Below are 18,760 nucleotides of genomic sequence, written 5' to 3' on the forward strand. Positions count from 1 at the left end.
TGTTTCTTTTGCTGAGAAGAAACTTTTGTTTGAGTTCATCCCATTTATTAATTCTTTATTTTAATTCTTGCGCTATATGAATCTTTTTAAGGAAGTAGGGGCCTAATCCGATATAATGGAGATTTAGGCCTACTTTTTATTCTATTTGACACATGTCTCTGGTTTAATTCCTAGGTTCTTGATCCACTTTGAGTTGAGTTTTGTGCATGGTGAGATATAGCTGTTTAATTTTATCTTGTTCATATGGATTTCCAGTTTTCCCAGCACCATTTGTTGAAGAGGCTATCTTTTCTCTAATGTATGTTTTTACATTTTTATGTTTATGCCTTTGTCTAATAAAGATAACTGTATCCTCTATTCTGTACCATTGGTCTACCAGTCTATTTTGTGCCAATACTATGCTGTTTTGTTACTGTTGCTCTGTAGTATAGTTTAAGGTCTGGTATAGTGATGCCATCTGCTTCACTCTTCTTGCTAAGGATTGCTGTAGCTATTCTGGGTCTCTTATTTTTTCCAGATGAACTTTATGACTGCGTTTTCTATTTCTATGAAGAATGTCATTGGGATTTTGATTGGAATTGCACTAAATCTGTATAATGCTTTTGGTAGTATGGTCATTTTGACAATATTAATTCTGCCTGTACAAGAACAAAGTAGATCTTTCTATCTTCTTAGGTCTTCTTTAATTTATTTCTTTAGTGTTCTGTAGTTTCCATTGTAGAGGTCTTTCACCTGTTTTGTTTGGTTGATTCCCAAATATTTTATTTTATTTTATTGAGGCTATTGTAAATGGGGTAGTTTTCTTCGTTTCCTTTTCAGAGGATTTGTCACTGTTATACAGAAATGCCTTTGATTTATGGGTTGATTTTGAATCCTGCCAATTTGCTGAATTCATTTACTAATTCTGTAAGTTTTCTGGTAGATTTTTTGGGGGCCTTCTGGTATAGAATCATATAGTCAGCAAATAGTGCCAATTTGAGTTCTTATTTTCCTATGTGTATCCCTTTAATTTCTTTCATCTAATTGCTATATAACATCTTTCAAGAACTATGTTAAATAGAACTGGTGAAAGAGCATCCCTGTCTTGTTCCAGTTTTCAGAGGTAATGCTTTCAGTTTTCTCCATTTAGGATGATGTTGGGCTGGAGCTTAGCACAGATAGCCTTTACAATGTTGCAATATGTTCCTGTTATCCCTAGTTTTTCTAGTGTTTTGAACATGAAGGGCTGCTGTATTTTGTTGAGTGCTTTTTCTGCAATAATTGAGATGATCATATTGTTGAGAGCCACAGCCGAAGGGGCCCCAGCCAGCTGTCAGCAAACTTCCAGCTTCCAGCTGATGATTGGCTCACAGCAGCCCCAGCAAACTTCCAGCTGCTAGCTGATTGACTCCTCTGCGGTGATGCTCATTGGGCTGTTTCCCCGCCCTTTCAGACTACATAGCTGCTCATTGGGGGGACTCTTTTGGCTCCGCCCATGCGACCCAGCCAGTCAGCTAGCAGCTGGAAGTTTGCTGGGGCCGCCTTGAGCCAATCATCAGCTGGCAGCTGGAAGTTTGCTGGGGTCCCTTCGGCTATGGCTCTCAACATCATATGGTTCTTATCTTTAAGTCTATTGATGTAATGAATTACATTTATTGATTTCTGTATGTTGAACCAACCCTGCATCCCTGGGATGAACCCCATTTGATCATAGCGGAATATCTTTTAGATATGCTTTTTTATTTGATTTGCCAGAATTTTATTGAGAATTTTTGCATTTATGTTCAGTAGAGATATTGGTCTAAAGTTTTCTTTCTTTGATGTGTCTGTGCCTGGTTTTGGAATCAGGGTGATATTGGCCTCATAGAATGAGTTTGGAAGTGCTGCCTCTTTTTCTGTTTCGTGAAGAGTATTGGTATTAGTTCTTCTTTAAAGGTCTTGTAGAACTCGGCTGTTTATCCATCTGGTCCTGGGCTTTTCTTGGTTTGAAGGCTTCTGATGGTGTCTTCTACTTTGTCACTTGAAATTAATCTGTTTAAATTGTGTATATCATCCTTTCAGTTTGCGCAAATCATATGACTCTAGAAATTTGTCAAGCTTTGATATTTTCTATTATATGGGAGTACAAGTTTTCAAAATAATTTCTAATTATCTTCTGTATTTCTATAGTGTCTGTTGTGATATTTCCTTTTTCATCACGAATGTTAGTAGTTTTCTCTCTCCTTCTCTTCATTAGCATGGTTAAGGGTTTGTCAATTTTATTTATTTTTTCAAAGAACCAAAACTTTTTGTTTTGTCAATTTTTCAGTTGTTTCTTTTGTTTCAATTTCATTGATTTCAGCTCTGCTTTTAATTATTTTCTGTCTTCTACTGCTTTGGGTGTTGATTTGTTCTTCTTTTTCTAGGGCTTTGAGATTTAATGTTAAGTCATTTATTTTTTGACTTTTCTTCTTTTAAAGAATGAACTCCATGCAATGAACTTTCCTCTTAGGACGGCCCTCATAGTGTTCCAAAGTTTTTGATATGTTGTATCTGGTTTTCTTTAACCTCTAAGAATTTTTTAATCTCTTTGATGTCATTTGCAACCCATTGTTCATTCAGTAGCATATTATGTAGTCTCCAGGTATTAGAGTAGCTTTTATTTTTTATTTTACCATTCATTCCATTATGGTCTGGTAGAATGCAGGCTAGTATCTCTACTTTTTTATATTTGCTAAGACTTGTTTTGTGGCATAATATATGGCCTATTTTAGAGCAGGATTCATGTGCTGCTGAGAAGAAGAGTATTCATTCATTGAAAGATATAATATTCTATATATGTCAGTTAAGTCTAAGTTATTGATTGTGTTATTGAGCTCTACAGTTTCTTTTTTCAGCTTTTGTTTGGATGATCTATCCAGTGGTAAAAGAGGTGTGTTAAAGTTGTCCAGAATTATTGTGTTGTGGTCTAGGACTCTTGAACCTGAGAAGACTTTGTTTGATGAAAGAAGATGCTCTGTTGTTTGGGGCGTATAAATTTATTATTGCTGTGACTTGTTGATGAATGTTTCCTGTAAACAGTATGAAATATCCTTCTTGATCCCTTTTAATTAACTTTGGCTTAAAGTCTACTTTATTTTATGTGAGGATAGAAACCCCTGCTTGCTTCCGCAGTCCATGTGAGTGGTGTGATTTTTTTCCCCAACCTTTCACCTTCAGCCTGTGGATGTCTTTTCCTATGAGTCTTTTGGAAGCAGCATATTGATGGGTCTTTTTTTTTTAATCCAATCTGCCAGTCTGTGTCTTTTGATTGGTGAGTTTAGGCCATTAAGATTCAGGGTTATTATTGAGAGCTTGTTTGGAGGTTCTAGCAGGGGAGCGCAGCTACTCGTATACCCTTAACCGAAGAACAGTCCTCCTCTATCGGGGAAGGTCGTCCAGAGGGTTATTATTGAGACATGATTTGTACTCCCAGCCATTTTTGTTTATTTTTGGTATTTAACTTGACTTGGTTACTCCTTTGATTAGTTTTTTTCCTTTAGTGTAATAACCTCCCTTTGCTGATTTTCATTGTTGTTTTTCAGTTCCTCTTCATAGAATATTTTGCTGAGGATGTTCTGTACTGCAGGCTTTCGAGTTTTAATTCTTTTAACTTTTGTTTATCATGGAAGGTTTTTATTTTATCATCAAATCTATAGCTTAATTTTTCTGGATATAAGATTCTTGGTTGGCATCCATTTATTTCAGAGCTTGATATATATTATTCCAGGATCTTCTAGCTTTCAGGGTCTGGGTTGAAAAATCTGCACATAATCTAATTGGTTTCCCCCTATATGTAATCTGATTCCTTTGTCTTGTGGCTTTCAATATTTTCTCCTTATTCTGTATTTTAGGCATTTTTATTATAATGCATCTTGGTGTGGATCTCTTGTTATTTTGTACATTTGGCATCCTGTAAGCCTCCTGAATTTGGTTTTCCAATTCATTCTTCATGTTTGGAAAATTTTCTGATATTATTTCATGAAATAGATTGCTCATTCCTTTGGTTTGGAACTCTATGCCTTCCTCTATTCCAGTAACTCTTTAGTTTAGTCTTTTCATGCTATCCTATATTTCTTGATGTTCTGCTTATGGTTTCTTACCATTTTCACTGTGTAGTCTACATTCTTTTCAAGATTATGTATTTTGTTTTCATTGTCTGAAGTCCTTTCTTCCAAGTGGTCTAATCTATTGGTGATGTTTTCAATTGAACTTTTAATTTGGTTTATTGTTTCTTTTATTTTTTTTTAAAGAAAGAGAGAGAGAGAGAGAGAGAGAGAGAGAGAGAGAGAGAGAGAGAAAGGATTTTTAATATTTATTTTTTAGTTTTTGGGCGGACACAACATCTTTGTTTGTATGTGGTGCTGAGGATCGAACCCGGGCCGCACGCATGCCAGGCGAGCACGCTACCGCTTGAGCCACATCCCCAGCCCTGTTTCTTTTATTTTTGTTTGTTTGTTTTAGAGCCTCTGTCTCCCTATTGAAGTAATCTTTTTCTTCCTGTATTTGTTTTTGTAGCTCATGGACAAAATGTTCTTTTGCTGCTTGTATTTGCTTTCTTATACCTTTTTTTTAATATTTGTGGAACATTTTCATTATATACATCCTGAACTTCTTCTCCATCATTTCTTATGCTGTTCTGGCCATAGATTCTTTTTTTTTTAATCTTTTTATTTGTTGATAGACCTTTATTTTATTTATTTATTTTTATGTGGTGCTGAGGATCGAACCCAGTGCCTCACACACGCTAGGCAAGTACTCTACCACTGAGCTACAACCCCAGCCCCTGGCCATGGATTCTAATAGTGGGTTATCTTGAATTGTTTGGGGCACGTTCTTCCTTTGTCTTTTCATATTGCTTGTGTGTCTTCCCTTCTAGAACTGTGGATCCAAAAATGGTTACCATTTTTACCCTATAGGCTTATAGTGCCGCGATAGGAATCCAATACCTCTCCTTTGAGGTGAAGGACAATGTTAACAGATATCCTAATATAAATAATATGCACCCTAAAAACAAATGTTTGCTATTAAGATGTTTATAGTTTGGTCACAATGTACAGAAGTGGTGAATTCAATTATTATCTGCAGTATACTCTGTAAGTTTCTAAAAGGGTTTATAGATTCTGATGGTGAACAAAGAACCAGGGGTGAGGAGTAGAATGATATGCTGAGGAGGTAAGAGGTAAAGATATAGAGTTATTTTATCTTAGGAAGTGTGAAAGAGAAATCGAAAGAGGAAGATTAGTAGCAGGAGAAGGAAGGGGAAGTAATTTGGGGTAGACAAGTAAGTAGGAAGACAGTAGAGTACTTAATACAAACACACATATATATTAAGAAAAATAAAAAAACGTGAAAATAGTAGAAATTGGTGGGGAAAAAAGAAAAAAAAAAGAATATATAACACAACTATAATATACTGTTCAGAATCCTAGTTCTCAAAGTCCCAGTTCATGCAAAGTACTTGATTTCATATATGTTGGGGATGTGAGGATAGGAGAATAGAGAGGGAGAAAAAAAAATCTTGAAGGAAGACACAGGGATTGTTTTGGTTGGAGATCGGTATCTTTTCTGCTTCTCTTCTCATCCAATGGGTGGGATTGTCTGTTATTAGCTGGTATTCTGCCCTCAGGATGTTGCAGGTAACTGGGGTGTCACTATGCCGGGGTAACAAATGCTGGGGAGAAGGAGGTAGAAACAGGGTACCTGGCCATCTGGAGTTCTAAACTGGGAATTGCCCCTGCTGAAGACTGTGATGAAGGTGGCGAAGATGGAGGTACCTTCTTTCAATGATGGGGTGTCAGATCGGGTCAGGGGAGCTGAGCGATGGAGTTGGACAATGAGTTCAGAGACAAGTTCTGTGGCGTCCGTCATGTGGCAGTTGGCTGACTTCAGAGCCTGTGTGATGTTCGCAGGTGCAGGCAGGCTTATGCAAGTAGGGGACTGTCTGCTGCTGCAGAGTCCTAAGGTGGCGGCGACTAGGATAGCCCCACATTGGTAGATGTGGGGGTCCACATGGGAGTGACTGCCAGAGTTCCTACTCATGAGAAGCTACTGCGTGTCCTGTGTGCCAGCAGCATCTGTGATTTCTGCTCGGGCCAGTGGCCAAAAGTTCTTTGCAGGTGCTGCTGCTGCCAATGGTCTCGCTCTAGTACCCAGTAGTCCTGCATGGGTGAGTAGTTAGGAGACCTACTCTGATGCTAGGGCCTGGAGCCCTGGACAGGCAAGGTGCTTCCTGCATAGCAATATTCACAGGGGCAGGAATATCGCTAGCAGAGAAGCAGTTTTCTTACTACTTGAATCCCAAGTTACTGAGCAACCCAGAATGCTTCCTTCCTCTGGCCCGCCATCTTGGTTCCTGTGTGTTTTTTCTTTTCATTGTTTCAGTTTTTATATATTGCATAGAGTATTATAAGATAGAAAAATAAAATTGTTTGCCAGGCACCATGGCTCCTGCCTGTAATTGAAGCAGCTCAGAAAGGTAGGAGGATCTCAAGTTCAAAGCCAGCCTCAGCAATTTAGCAAGACCCTAAGCAACTCAGTGTGACACTGTCTCTAAATAAAATACAAAAAACGGCTGGAGGACCCGGGTGGTAGCTCAGTAGTAGAGCACTTGCCTAGCATGTGTAAACTACTGGATTTGATTCTTATCTTAGCACCATATATAAATAAAATAAAGGTTCATTGACAACTAAAAACAAAAGGTCTCAGGAGGTGGTTCAGTGGTTAAGTGCCCCTGAATTCAATCTCTAGTACAAAAAAAAAAGAAAGAAAGAAACAAGAAAAATTGAATTATTTATTTGATAAAAATCTTTTAACTTTTTTTTTTTTTTTTTTTTTTTGGTACTAGGGATTGAACTCAGGGGCACTCAACCACTGAGACACATCCCCAGCCTTATTTTGTATTTTATTTTGAGACAAGGTCTCAATGAGTTGCTTAGCGCCTCACTTTTGCTGAGCTGGCTTTCAACTTGCAATCCTCCTGTTTCATCCTCCCAAGCCGCTGGTATTAGAGATGTGCACCCAGCAAACTATGCTTTTAATGTTATTCCTAAATACAAAAATCTTTATTCAGATAATATGAAAAATGTTTCCTTTAAGACAAACTTTAAAAATTTTTTTTAATTGTTCTTATTAGTTATGCAGGAGAGTAGAATGCATTTTGACACATTTTACACAAATGGAGCACAACTTCTCATTCCTCTGGCTCTACATGGTGCAAGTCACACCAATAGAGTAATTATACGTGTATATAGGGTAATAATGTTTCATTCTACCCCCTTCCCATCTCCACAGCCCTACCCTTTCACTCACTCCCTTCTGCCCAATCCAAAGTTCCTTCATTCTTCCCTACCTATCCTCAACTATGGATCAACATTAGCTTATCAGAGAAAACATTAGGCCTTTTGGTTTGGGCGATTGGCTTATTTTACTTAACATGATATTCTCTAGCTTCATCCCTTTACCTGCAAATGCCATAATTTCATTTAAGGCTGAGTAATATTCTATTGTGCAGTGGTGCAGGCCTGTAATCCCAGCAGTTCAGGAGGCTGAAGCAGGAGGATCATGAGTTCAAAGCCAACCTCAGCAACTTAGCAAGGCCCTAAGCAACTCAGTGAGACCCTGTCTCTCAAATATAAAAAAAGGGCTGGGGATGTTGCTCAATGGTTAAGCACCCCTGGATTTAATCCCTAGTTAAAAAAAAAGAAAGAAAGAAAGAAAGAAAACCCATAAGACAAGCATTTAAAGTACATTTGTACTTCTTGGAATTGATAAACTTCCTTTTTATCTTCACTAATACAGTGTATAAACATAGGTAATAGAAAATATTTTTATGAATATAAAGATTTAGTGCTAGAGTTCATTGATATCCATAAACTGAAGGTAATATTATTAGATGGTCAAAACGGGGTTAGCAAACTATTGTCATGATCATATCCTGCCTGTTTCCTATTTTTGTATAACCTAAAAGCTAAGAATGCATATTTATATTTTATGATGGTTAAAAAATGTAAAGAATAAAATTTAAATCATGTGAAAATTTTCTGGAATTCAAATTGAGTATCTTTACAAAAAGTTGTATGCCATACCACTTATTTAAGTATTGCCTGAAGCTGCTTTTATACTATAATGATAAAGTTGAATAGTTGCAACAGAGATTATATGGCTCACAAAGCTTAAAATATTATTATTTAGCCCTTAGAAAAAGTTTCCACAACTCCTGCTCTAAAGCAGTAACAGTTCATTGATGTATAAATGTGCAATTTCTGCTTTTTCTTTATTATACAGTGACAAGCTATATATTTTTAAAAGGAAATTGTAGCCTGATAACCACATTATACTTTTTCTTTTAAGATTGAGGACCCACTGGCTATTCTTATTCTCTTTGATGAAGCCAGATATAATTTATTAAAGGGCTTTTATACAGCTCCTGATGCTAAACTGATAACATTGGCAAGCCTGCTGTTGCAAATAGTGTATGGAAATTATGAAAGTAAGAAACACAAGCAAGGTTTCCTAAAGTAAGTATTTAATGCTGTGTATGGTCTTGTGTTATGCTAAAGATTCTATCTAACCAAGAAAGTTTTGAAATTTTATTAGAACATTTTTATACAAGATTTTGGTAGTAGAATCCAGTTGGAAAAATGTATTCCATTTGTAGTAAGGGAAACTGACCTGTTAATCCTTGTACAATGCTGTATTACCTTCTAATCTAGATAGTTAATATTAAGTCTAAGTTTATTTATAGTCCATTCTTGTTTTCCCTTATAATTGTATTTAAAGCTCTTTGCAGTTTTTATTTTAAAGAACCATTGGAGTTTAAATATAATAACAAAGTATTTCAGAAAACAGATTTGAAGCTTTTCTGGATTGTTTGTGAACATTTTTGCCCTCTGAGAATATCCTCCTGATATGAAGGTCTTTAAGTTAAGAAATTTGAGCATAGATTTGAAAACGTAATTTTCATAAGATTCTAGAACAAATCAGACAGATTCTTATTCCTCCAATCTTTTCTCCATCCATTGGTACTTGGTATAAGTTAAACTGTATTATATGGCTTCTTATTTGGTCTTTCCAGAGAGATCATTTTAAGTGCCATATGACTTTTTCATCATATAAAAATAGCCTAAAATTTGCTGGGAACTTCTGATCTTAGCTTTATTTAATAAATAACTTGAATAATGCAGTATATAACATAACATAAAAGAATAATCTGATTGTTAATAATTGGAAAATGCATTAGTTGTGTAGCCCAAATTCTGCCCCAGGAGAGGAATAATTTCTAAACTGGTAATTATCTAGCATCCTCTTCAGGAAGTAGGTTGTTCAGCTATATAAACGGCAGCTTATTTCATTTTCAGCCAGCTGTCATTTTTAGAACCTTATATTAAATCAATATTCTCTTAATAATTGGTCTTAATTATGTCACTGAAACTATATATCTATGAGATGTTTTATGATTCAAACCTTTGCTTAACCAAGATGTTAAATCTCAAAAAAAAAAAGTCATTGGAAAGGTCTTCATAATTACCAAGAACCATTTTCCTAAAAACATTGAAAATATTCTGTAATTCTAAATAAACTGTTTATATTCTTAGTTTATGTGAAGTTAAGATTCATTTTTTAATTATACTGTCTGTATATTTGCTGCTGATCTAAAATGTATGTAAACAAATATCACTTTAGGCTAAAAGAGATGAGGAAAAATTTGCATTGATTCTGATGAAAAAAAATTTTTTTAAATAGGACGCCATCGTTGTATTGGGGAAAATTTCGCTTATGTTCAAATCAAGACGATTTGGTCCACTATGCTTCGTCTATATGAATTTGATCTCATTAATGGATATTTTCCCACTGTGAATTATACAACTATGATTCATACGGCTGAAAACCCAGTTATTCGTTACAAATGAAGATCAAAATGAAAAAAGCTGCAAGGAACTAACGTGATATATTATTGTAACTGCGAAAACATTTGAAGAAAATGAAGTTTACAAAACAGCTCTCATAGTACACTGTTTGTGTAATTCTAAAAGCCAGTTTAATTTATGATTTTAATATTTTATTAACTGAATGATTCTATCAAATCTAATGGCATTTGAAACATTTTATAATAGTTTTGATACTTACTACATGTGCTTTGAGGAAGCCAAAGTTTATTAGTAAAAATAATTGTTTTGGGGGATCTATGTAACTAGCAGACTCCAAAATAGTACAATTTCCAGGTACTAATTTTAAAAGCTATAGACAAATAAGGTCAGGAATTTCAAATCTGGGACTAATTATACAAGACAAAGAAAGCCCAGGGAAATATTTGGAAAGTCTTAGTTATTCATTTATCTGGCAAGTTTTTGTGTGTAAGGATGGAAAAGTAGGGAATAAACTCACAGTTATAGCCTGGGATAAAAGAGAATATTATTAATAAGTTTTGGTATGATGATATTGAGCAGTGATAGAGATAAGTTATAGAAAAATACATCCTTTTTAAGTTTGAACTGGAAGCACTATTGGAAGTTGAGAGAGATGTAGGACCATGCTTTGGTAATCATTTCTGAAAAATAATAAATACTAAAAAAGACTACCCATGTGTCTTCATATACTAAATATTACTTACGTCTCCATCTGATAAATAGGTGTCCTGTTCCACAAGGTCACATCTATGTGCAAGTCCAAAATCAAGTCTGTAGGAAATATAATTTTCGTTTTCTTCTTTGGCTCAGTGTTATTCCCTGCCTCCTCCAAAATCTATTTATGGATGTTTCTATTACTAGTTCCATTCATTCAAGTAAATAAACTTTTCAAAAGTACAGGATATGAGATCAGGGAACTGTGGCTTTAAGATAAGGTAATATGAAGCAGGTTCTTGGTATTATTGGTCATATTCTATGAAGCCCTATGTTCAGTAATAAACCTAACTCAAATTATAACTGGGGGCCTAATTATAATGAGATACCTGTAATTTGATCACATAATTTGCTTGTACTAGATGAAGCCAAAATATTTTCCCTTATGTATATTACAGTTCTGTTTAAGAGGCTGGAAGACTTGTGTTAAATTCTAATTGTTTAGAACAAATCTCTGCTGTTAAAAAGTTTTTCACATTAAAATTCTCCTTGAGAAAAATACAGTCTGTGTTCATGAATTGTGTGTATTTCAATGAGTTAGAAATCAGGAAATCAAGGAACCTGGAGGGGGGAAATTGTATCCTTATTTGCACCAATTTCGAACTGCAATTTAGTATTTTCCATTTGTTAAATTTAGGCAATAAGGTAGTTGCATATTAGCAGTAATCTATACATTTGTCAATAGAAATCAGATATTTTCATATCAAATTACACATCCTTCAGATCTCTTGAGGAATCTTAAGTCTCAACACTAATTTGAAGATTATCATAATTAGGCCCACTGGTAGATTCCATTAATGCCTTTTTTTCTTTGTACCAGGGCTTGAACCCAGGGGTGCTTAACCACATCCCCAGTCCTTTTTCATATTTTATTTAGATACAGGGTTTTGCTAAGTTGCTGAGGCTGGCTTTGAAGTTGTGATCTTCCTGCCTCATCCTTCCAAGTGGCTGGGATTACAGGTGGTTTACAGTACTTTAATGTTTTAATATATACTATATCACAATTTGAATAATTACTTAGTTTAGTAATTATTTGTGTATAATTGGTTTTCTTCACAATCATATGTATAAATGATATATTTATATTGTCTTTAAAAGCATTCTGAAAAGGATGGATAGCTTCACTAGACGGCTAAAGAGATCCATGGCAAGGGACTGGGGTTGTAACTCAGTGGTAGAACGCTTGCCTAGCATGTGTGAGGTACTGGGTTTGATTTCTCAGCACCACATATAAGTAAGTAAAATAAAGGTCCATTGACAACTTAAAATTAAAAAAAAAACTTAGTTTATTTTTTTATGTATGTATGACAGCAGAATGCATTGATTCTTATTACACATAGAACACAATTTTTCATATCTCTGGTTGTATACAAATTATATTCACACCAATTCGTGTCTTCATACCTGTACTTTGGATAATAATGATCATCACATTCCACCATCATTTATAGCCCCATGCCCGCTCCCTTCCCCTCCAACCTCTCTGCCCTATCTAGAGTTTGTTGAGAGCCACAGCTGAAGGGGCCCCAGCAAACTTCCAGCTGCTAGCTGATGATTGGCTCACAGCGGCCCCAACTTCTAGCTGATTGGCTCCTCTGCGGTGATGCTCATTGGGCTGTTTCCCCGCCCTTTCAGACTACGAAGCTGCTCATTGGGGGACTTTTTTGGCTCCGCTCACACGACCCAGCCAGTCGGCCTCAAGAGCAGGAGGAGTGTGGGAGGGAGAGGCTTGTGGGAAGCCGGTGGTGGCAGTTGGGCTCTGAAGGTTTTTCATGAAAACATGAAGATTTAAACACATATATTAAATTATGTAGAGACATTAATGAACAAGGGCAAGTTGTGGCAGCTGCAGTACAACAGGTTTTAGATGCCAGAGACATTAATGAACAAGGGCAAGTTGTGGCAGCTGCAGTAAAACAGGCTTTAGATGCCAGAGACATTAATGATCAAGGGCAAATCATGGCAGCTGCAGTAAAACAGGCTTTAGATGCCAGGCCAAGAACATGCTACAATTGTGAACAAACAGGACATTTTAAAAGGAATTGCCCCATAGGAGGAGGGTTTAACAAAACTAGGTATCAAGGAGTAGAATACTTGGTATTTGCCCATGATGCCATAGAGGGAGACATTGGGCTAATGAATGCCGTTCTCAAACCACCATAGAGGGTACTCCATTATCAAAAAACGAACAAGGACCAGGTGTTTATCCAAGATATCGTGGAGAAAGGCATCGGGCTCCATTGCCAAAAAATGGACAGGGGCGCCCAATGCTCCAGGGCCCAAAACCACAAATATATCAGTAATTTCACCAGGAGATAGAATAGCACAGTTACTAATAATACCCAGCCTACATGATAAATTTTCCAGTCATACTGTAGAAAGAGGTTCCAAGGGATTAGGCTCCACAGGTGTAGATTGGGCTATGCTGTCTTTAAATTCAGATTCTCACCCCATGCTAAAACTAAATATTCAAGGACATGAATTTAATGGGCTACTGGATACAGGTGCAGACCTTAGCATCATCTCTCATCAAGAATGGCCAAAACATTGGCCATTACAACAAGCCACTCAAACGCTTTGAGGCCTAGGAGTGGCAACTAATCCCCATAGAAGTGCAATGGTATTAGATTGGAAGGATCCTCAAGGATGTGAAGGAACTATACAGCCATATGTATTGGATCATCTTCCCGTAAATTTATGGGGACGAGATGTCCTAGATCAATTAGGTTTGACATTAACAAATAACATCAACCAAAATGCACCCACTATTATGACTAGACAAGGTTTTAGGAAAGGAAAAAGATTAGAAAAACAAGAACAAGGTATAGCAGCACCAGTACAAATAGATCAAGTAATGGACAGACATGGGTTGGATTTTCAGAAAGGGCCACTGAGACAATCAAAATTACTTGGAAATCAGAAAGACCAGTATGGGTTCCTCAGTGGCCCCTGTCTAAAGAAAAGATACAAGCAGCACATGACCTGGTCAAACAACAATTAGCGGAAGGACATATACAACCTTCTGTATCTCCCCATAATACTCCCATTTTTGTCATCAAAAAGAAATCTGGTAAATGGAGATTATTGCAAGATTTAAGAGCCATTAATAATGAGATGGTTATTATGGGACCTGCTCAATCGGGGATTCCTCAATTGTCTGCTTTGCCAAAAACCTGATATGTTTTAGTTATAGATATTAAAGATTGTTTTTTTCAATTCCAATTCATCCTGAGGATAGTCCACGTTTTACATTTACTATCCCTGCATTGAATCATGAAGGTCCTGATCAGAGATATGAATGGAAAGTACTCCCTCAAGGGATGGCTAACAGCCCAACTATGTGTCAAATTTATGTTAACAAAGTAATCCAGCCACTTAGAAATCAAAATCCTGAACTACAAATATTTCACTATGTGGATGATATATTATTAGCACACAAAGATAAAAACACATTGCTAGAATGTTATGCCACACTTACAAACATATTAAAAAATTATAATCTAGAGATAGCAATAGATAAAGTACAATTAAATTTTCCAATTAATTATTTAGGAGTTCTATTATCCTCAATCATGGTCCATCCACCAAAACTTCAAATACGAGTAGATCAACTCAAATCACTTAATGACTTTCAAAAGTTATTAGGATTCATAAATTGGATAAGGCCTTATCTAGGTATACCAACAGGAGAGTTGGGACCTTTATTTGATATCCTAAAAGGTCCATCAGATCCAAATTCACCCCGAATGTTAACGCCTGAAGCAAGAAAGGCATTAAAAATCATTGAAACATATATGGAAAATATGCATTTGGATAGAATTGATATAAGTTTGCCTTTATTATTTATTGTACTACCAACAAAAAGTATTCCTACAGGAGTATTTTGGCAAGAAGGTCCATTATTATGGATACATTTATCTTATTCTCCTAACACTATTCTTACTAGGTATCCTGAGGCTGTAGGACAATTAATACTCAAAGGAATAAAAGCAGCAAAGGGAGTGTTTGGAATTTCTCCCAATAAAATTATTACTCCATATACTATGAATCAAATTGATGAGTTAGCTAATGAGTTAAATACTTGGGCAATAATCATGTGCAAATCTAATGTTTCATTTGATAACCACTTACCATCTAATCCTTTATTGTCTTTTTGGTCATTGCATCCTATAATTTTTCCAAAAATGCACCACAGGAGTCTTATTAAGGAAGTTGGGGCCTAATCCCACATGATGGAGATTAGGGCCTACTTTTTTCTTCTATTAGACACAGGGTTCTGGTTGCATTCCTAAGTCTTTGATACATTTTGAGTTGAGTTTTGTGCATGGTGAGAGATAGGATTTTAATTTCATTTTGTTGCATATGGATTTCCAGCACCATTTGTTGAAGAGGCTATCTTTTCTCTAATGCATCTTCTTAGCACTTTTGTGTAGCATAAGATAATGGTAGTTTTGTGGGTGAGTCTCTGTGTCCTCTATTCTTTACCATTGGTCTACCAGTCTGTTTTAGTGCCAATACTATGCTGTTTTTGTTACTATTGCTCTGTAGTATAGTTTAAGTTCTGGTATAGTGATGCCACCTGCTTCATTCTTCCTGCTAAGGATTGCTTTAGCTATTCTGGGTCTCTTAGTTTTCCAGATGAATTTCATGATTGCTTTTTCTATTTCTATGAGGAATGTCTTTGGAATTTTGATCAGAATTGCATTAAATCTGTATAGTGCTTTTGGAAGTATGGTCATTTTGATAATATTAATTCTGCCTATCCAAGAGCAAGATAGATCTTTCAATTTTCTAAGGTCTTCTTTGATTTCTTTCTTTAGGGTTTTGTAATTTTCATTATATTTATTTCATTATAAAATACTTGGAAATCACCTCTTAAGTTGATTTCCAAGTATTTTATTTTGAGGCTATTGAAAATGGGGTAGTTTTCCTCGTTTCCCTCTCTGAGGATTTTCACTGATATACAGAAATGCTTTTGATTTATGGATGTTGATTTTATATCCTGCTACTTTGCTGAATTCATTTATTAGTTCTAGAAGTTTTCTGGTAGAACTTTTAGAGTCTCCCAGGTATAGAATCATATCAACAGCAAATAGTGCAAATTTGAGTTCTTTTTTTCCTATGTGTATTCCTGTAATTTCTTTCATCTAATTGCTCTGGCCAGTGTTTCAAGAACTATGTTAAATAGAAGTGGTGAAAGAGGGCATCCCTGTCTTGTCCCAGTTTTTTAGAGGGAATGCCTTCAATTTTTCTCCATTCAAAATGATGATGGCCTGAAGCTTAGCATAGATAACCTTTATGATGTTGAGATATGTTCCTGTTATCCCTAGTTTTTCTAGTGTTTTAAACATAAAGGGGTGCTGTATTTTGTCAAATGCTTTTTCTGCATCTATTGAGATGGTCATATGTTTCTTATCTTTAAGTGTATTGATGAGATGAATTACATTTATTTATTTCTGTATGTTGAACCAACCTCGTATCCCTGGGTGAATCCCACTTGAGTATGACGCAGGATCTTTTTGATAGGTTTTTGTATTAGAATTGCCAGAATTTTATTGAGAATTTTTGCATTTATGTTCATTAGAGATATTAGTCTGTAGTTTTCTTTCTTTGATGTGTCTTTGCCTGGTTTTGGAATCAGAGTGATATTGGCCTCATAGAATGAGTTTGGAAGTGCTGCTTCTTTTTCTATTTCTTGAAATAAATTGAAAAGTATTGGTATTAGTTCTTCTTTAAAGGTCTTGTAGAACTCGGTTTTGAATCCATCCAGTTCTGGGCTTTTCTTCGTTGGTAGACTTTTGATGGTGTCTGCTATTTCGTCACTTGAAGTTGATCTGTTTAAATTGTGTATATCATCCTGATTCAATTTGGGCAAATTTTATCACTCTAGAAATTTGTAGATGCCTCCGATGTTTTCTATTGTATGGGAGTACAACTTTTCAAAATAATTTCTAATTATCCTCTGTATGTTTGTAGTGTCTGTTGTGATATTTCCTTTTTCATCATGTATGTTAGTGATTTGAGTTTTCTCTCTCTTGGTTAGCATGTTGTTTTGTTCAATTGTTTTTTGTTTCAGTTTCATTGATTTCATCTCTGCTTTTAATTATTTCCTGTCTTCTGCTGCTTTTGGTGTTGATTTGTTCTTTTTCTAGGGCTTTGAGATGTAGTGTTAAGTAATTTATCTGTTGACTTTTTCTTCTTTTAATGAACTCCATGCAATGAACTTTCCCATTAGAACTGGTTTCTTAGTGTCGCAGAGATTTTGATATGTTGTATTTGTGTTCTCATTAACCTCTAAAATTTGTTTAATCCCCTCCTTGATGTCTTCTGTAACCCATTGTTCATTCAGTAGCATATTATTTAGTCTCCAAGTGTTGGAGTGGATTTCATTTCTTATTTTATCATTGATTTCTAATTTCATTCCATTATGATCTGATATAATGCAGAGTAGTATCTCTATTTTTTTATATTTGCTAAGAGTTGCTTTATGGCATAGTATATGGTCTATTTCAGAGAAGGAATCCATCTGCTGCTGAGAAGAAAGTATATTCTCTCATTGAAGGTTGGAATATTCTATATATGTGAGTTAAGTCTAAATTATTGATTGTATTATTGAGTTCTGTAGTTTCTTTTTTCAGCTTTTGTTTGAAAGATATATCTAGTGATGAAAGAGGTATGTTAGAGTCACCCAAAATTATCATTGTGGTCTATTTGACTCTTGAACTTGAGAAGAGTTTGTTTGATGAATGTAGAGTCTTCATTGTTTGAGGCATATATATTTATAATTGTTAAGTCTTGTTGGTGTATGGTTTTAACAGTATGTAGTGTCCTTCTTTATTCCTTTTGATTGACTTTAGCTTGAAGTCTACTTTATTTGATATAAGGATGGAAACCCCTTCTTGTTTCTGCAGTCCATGTGAGTGGTATGATTTTCCCAACCCTTCACCTTCGGTCTTTTTCTGAGACAAGGCTCTTGGACACAAGAGTATATTGTTGGGTCTTTTTTTTTTAAATCCAGTCTGCCAGTCTATGTCTTTTGATTGTTGAGTTTAGGCCAGTAACATTCAGGGTTATTACTGAGACATGATTTGTATTCTCAGCCATTTTTGTTTATTTTTAGTATTTAATGTGACTTGTGGTTTCTCCTCTGATTAGATTTTCCTTTACTGTAATCCCTCCCTCTGCTAATTTTCATCATTGTTTTTAATTTCCTGTTCTTGGAATATTTTGCTGAGGATGTTCTGTAGTGCAGGTTTTCTAGTTGTAAATTCTTTTAACTTTTGTGTATCACGGAAGGTTTTTATTTTATCATCAAATCTAAAGCTTAGGTTTGCCTGGATATAAGATTCTTGGTTGGCATCCATTTTCTTTCAGAGCTTGGTGTATGTTGTACAATCTCCTGGCTTTGAGGTCTGGGTTGAAAAATCTGCTGATATGGGTTGGTCTCCCCCTATATGTGATATGATTCCCCTCTCTTGCAGCTTTTAAGATTCTATCCTTATTCTGTATGCTAGGCATTTTTATTATAGTATGCCTTGGTGTAGAACTGTTGTAATTTTGTACATTTGGTGTCCTGTAACCTCTTGTATTTGGTTTTCCAATTTGTTTTTCATGATTGGGAAATTTTCTGATATTATCTCATTGTAGAGATTGTGCATTCCTTTGGCTTGAAACTCTGTCCCTTCCTTTATCCCAATGACTCTTAGATTTGATCTTTTGATGCTGTCCCATAATTCTTAGATATTCTATTCATGGTTTCTTTCTTCACTGTGTGATCAATTTTATTTTCTAGATTGTATTCTTTGTCTTCATTATCTGATGTTTCTTCCAAGTGATCTAGTCTGTTGGTTATGCTTTCTATTGAGTTTTTTGATTTATTGTATCCTTCATTTGAAGGATTTCTGTTTCCCCCCCCCCCAGAGTGTCTCTCTCTCGGAGTAATATTTTGCTACTTGTATTTGCTCTTATCTCATTGTTGGAAGGATCAATTTTTGCTTGTATTTGCTCATTTAGGTCATTCTTTAATTCAAAGATTATTTTATTTATTTATTTATTTTTTTTTTGAGAGAGAGAGAGAGAGAGAGAGAGAGAGAGAGAGAGAATATCTTAATATTTATTTTTTAGTTTTCGGCAGACACAAC

At 35.5% G+C, this 18,760-nt stretch overlaps 1 protein-coding gene across 1 annotated transcript in view; it reads left to right on the forward strand.

Moving 5' to 3' along the window:
* LOC308633207 (krev interaction trapped protein 1-like) overlaps positions 1–18,760 on the forward strand; it is a gene marked incomplete at its 3' end in the record, with an annotated part of 43,431 nt that overhangs the window by 24,280 nt on the left and 391 nt on the right. The window contains exon 13 of the mRNA XM_081265742.1: positions 8,350–8,516. Coding sequence (XP_081121868.1) covers positions 8,350–8,516 — 167 coding nt within the window. The remainder of the gene's footprint in view (positions 1–8,349; positions 8,517–18,760) is intronic.

The sequence above is a fragment of the Spermophilus citellus genome (genome assembly GCF_964194105.1).
Source record: "Spermophilus citellus genome assembly, chromosome: 14".
Lineage (NCBI taxonomy): Eukaryota > Metazoa > Chordata > Mammalia > Rodentia > Sciuridae > Spermophilus > Spermophilus citellus.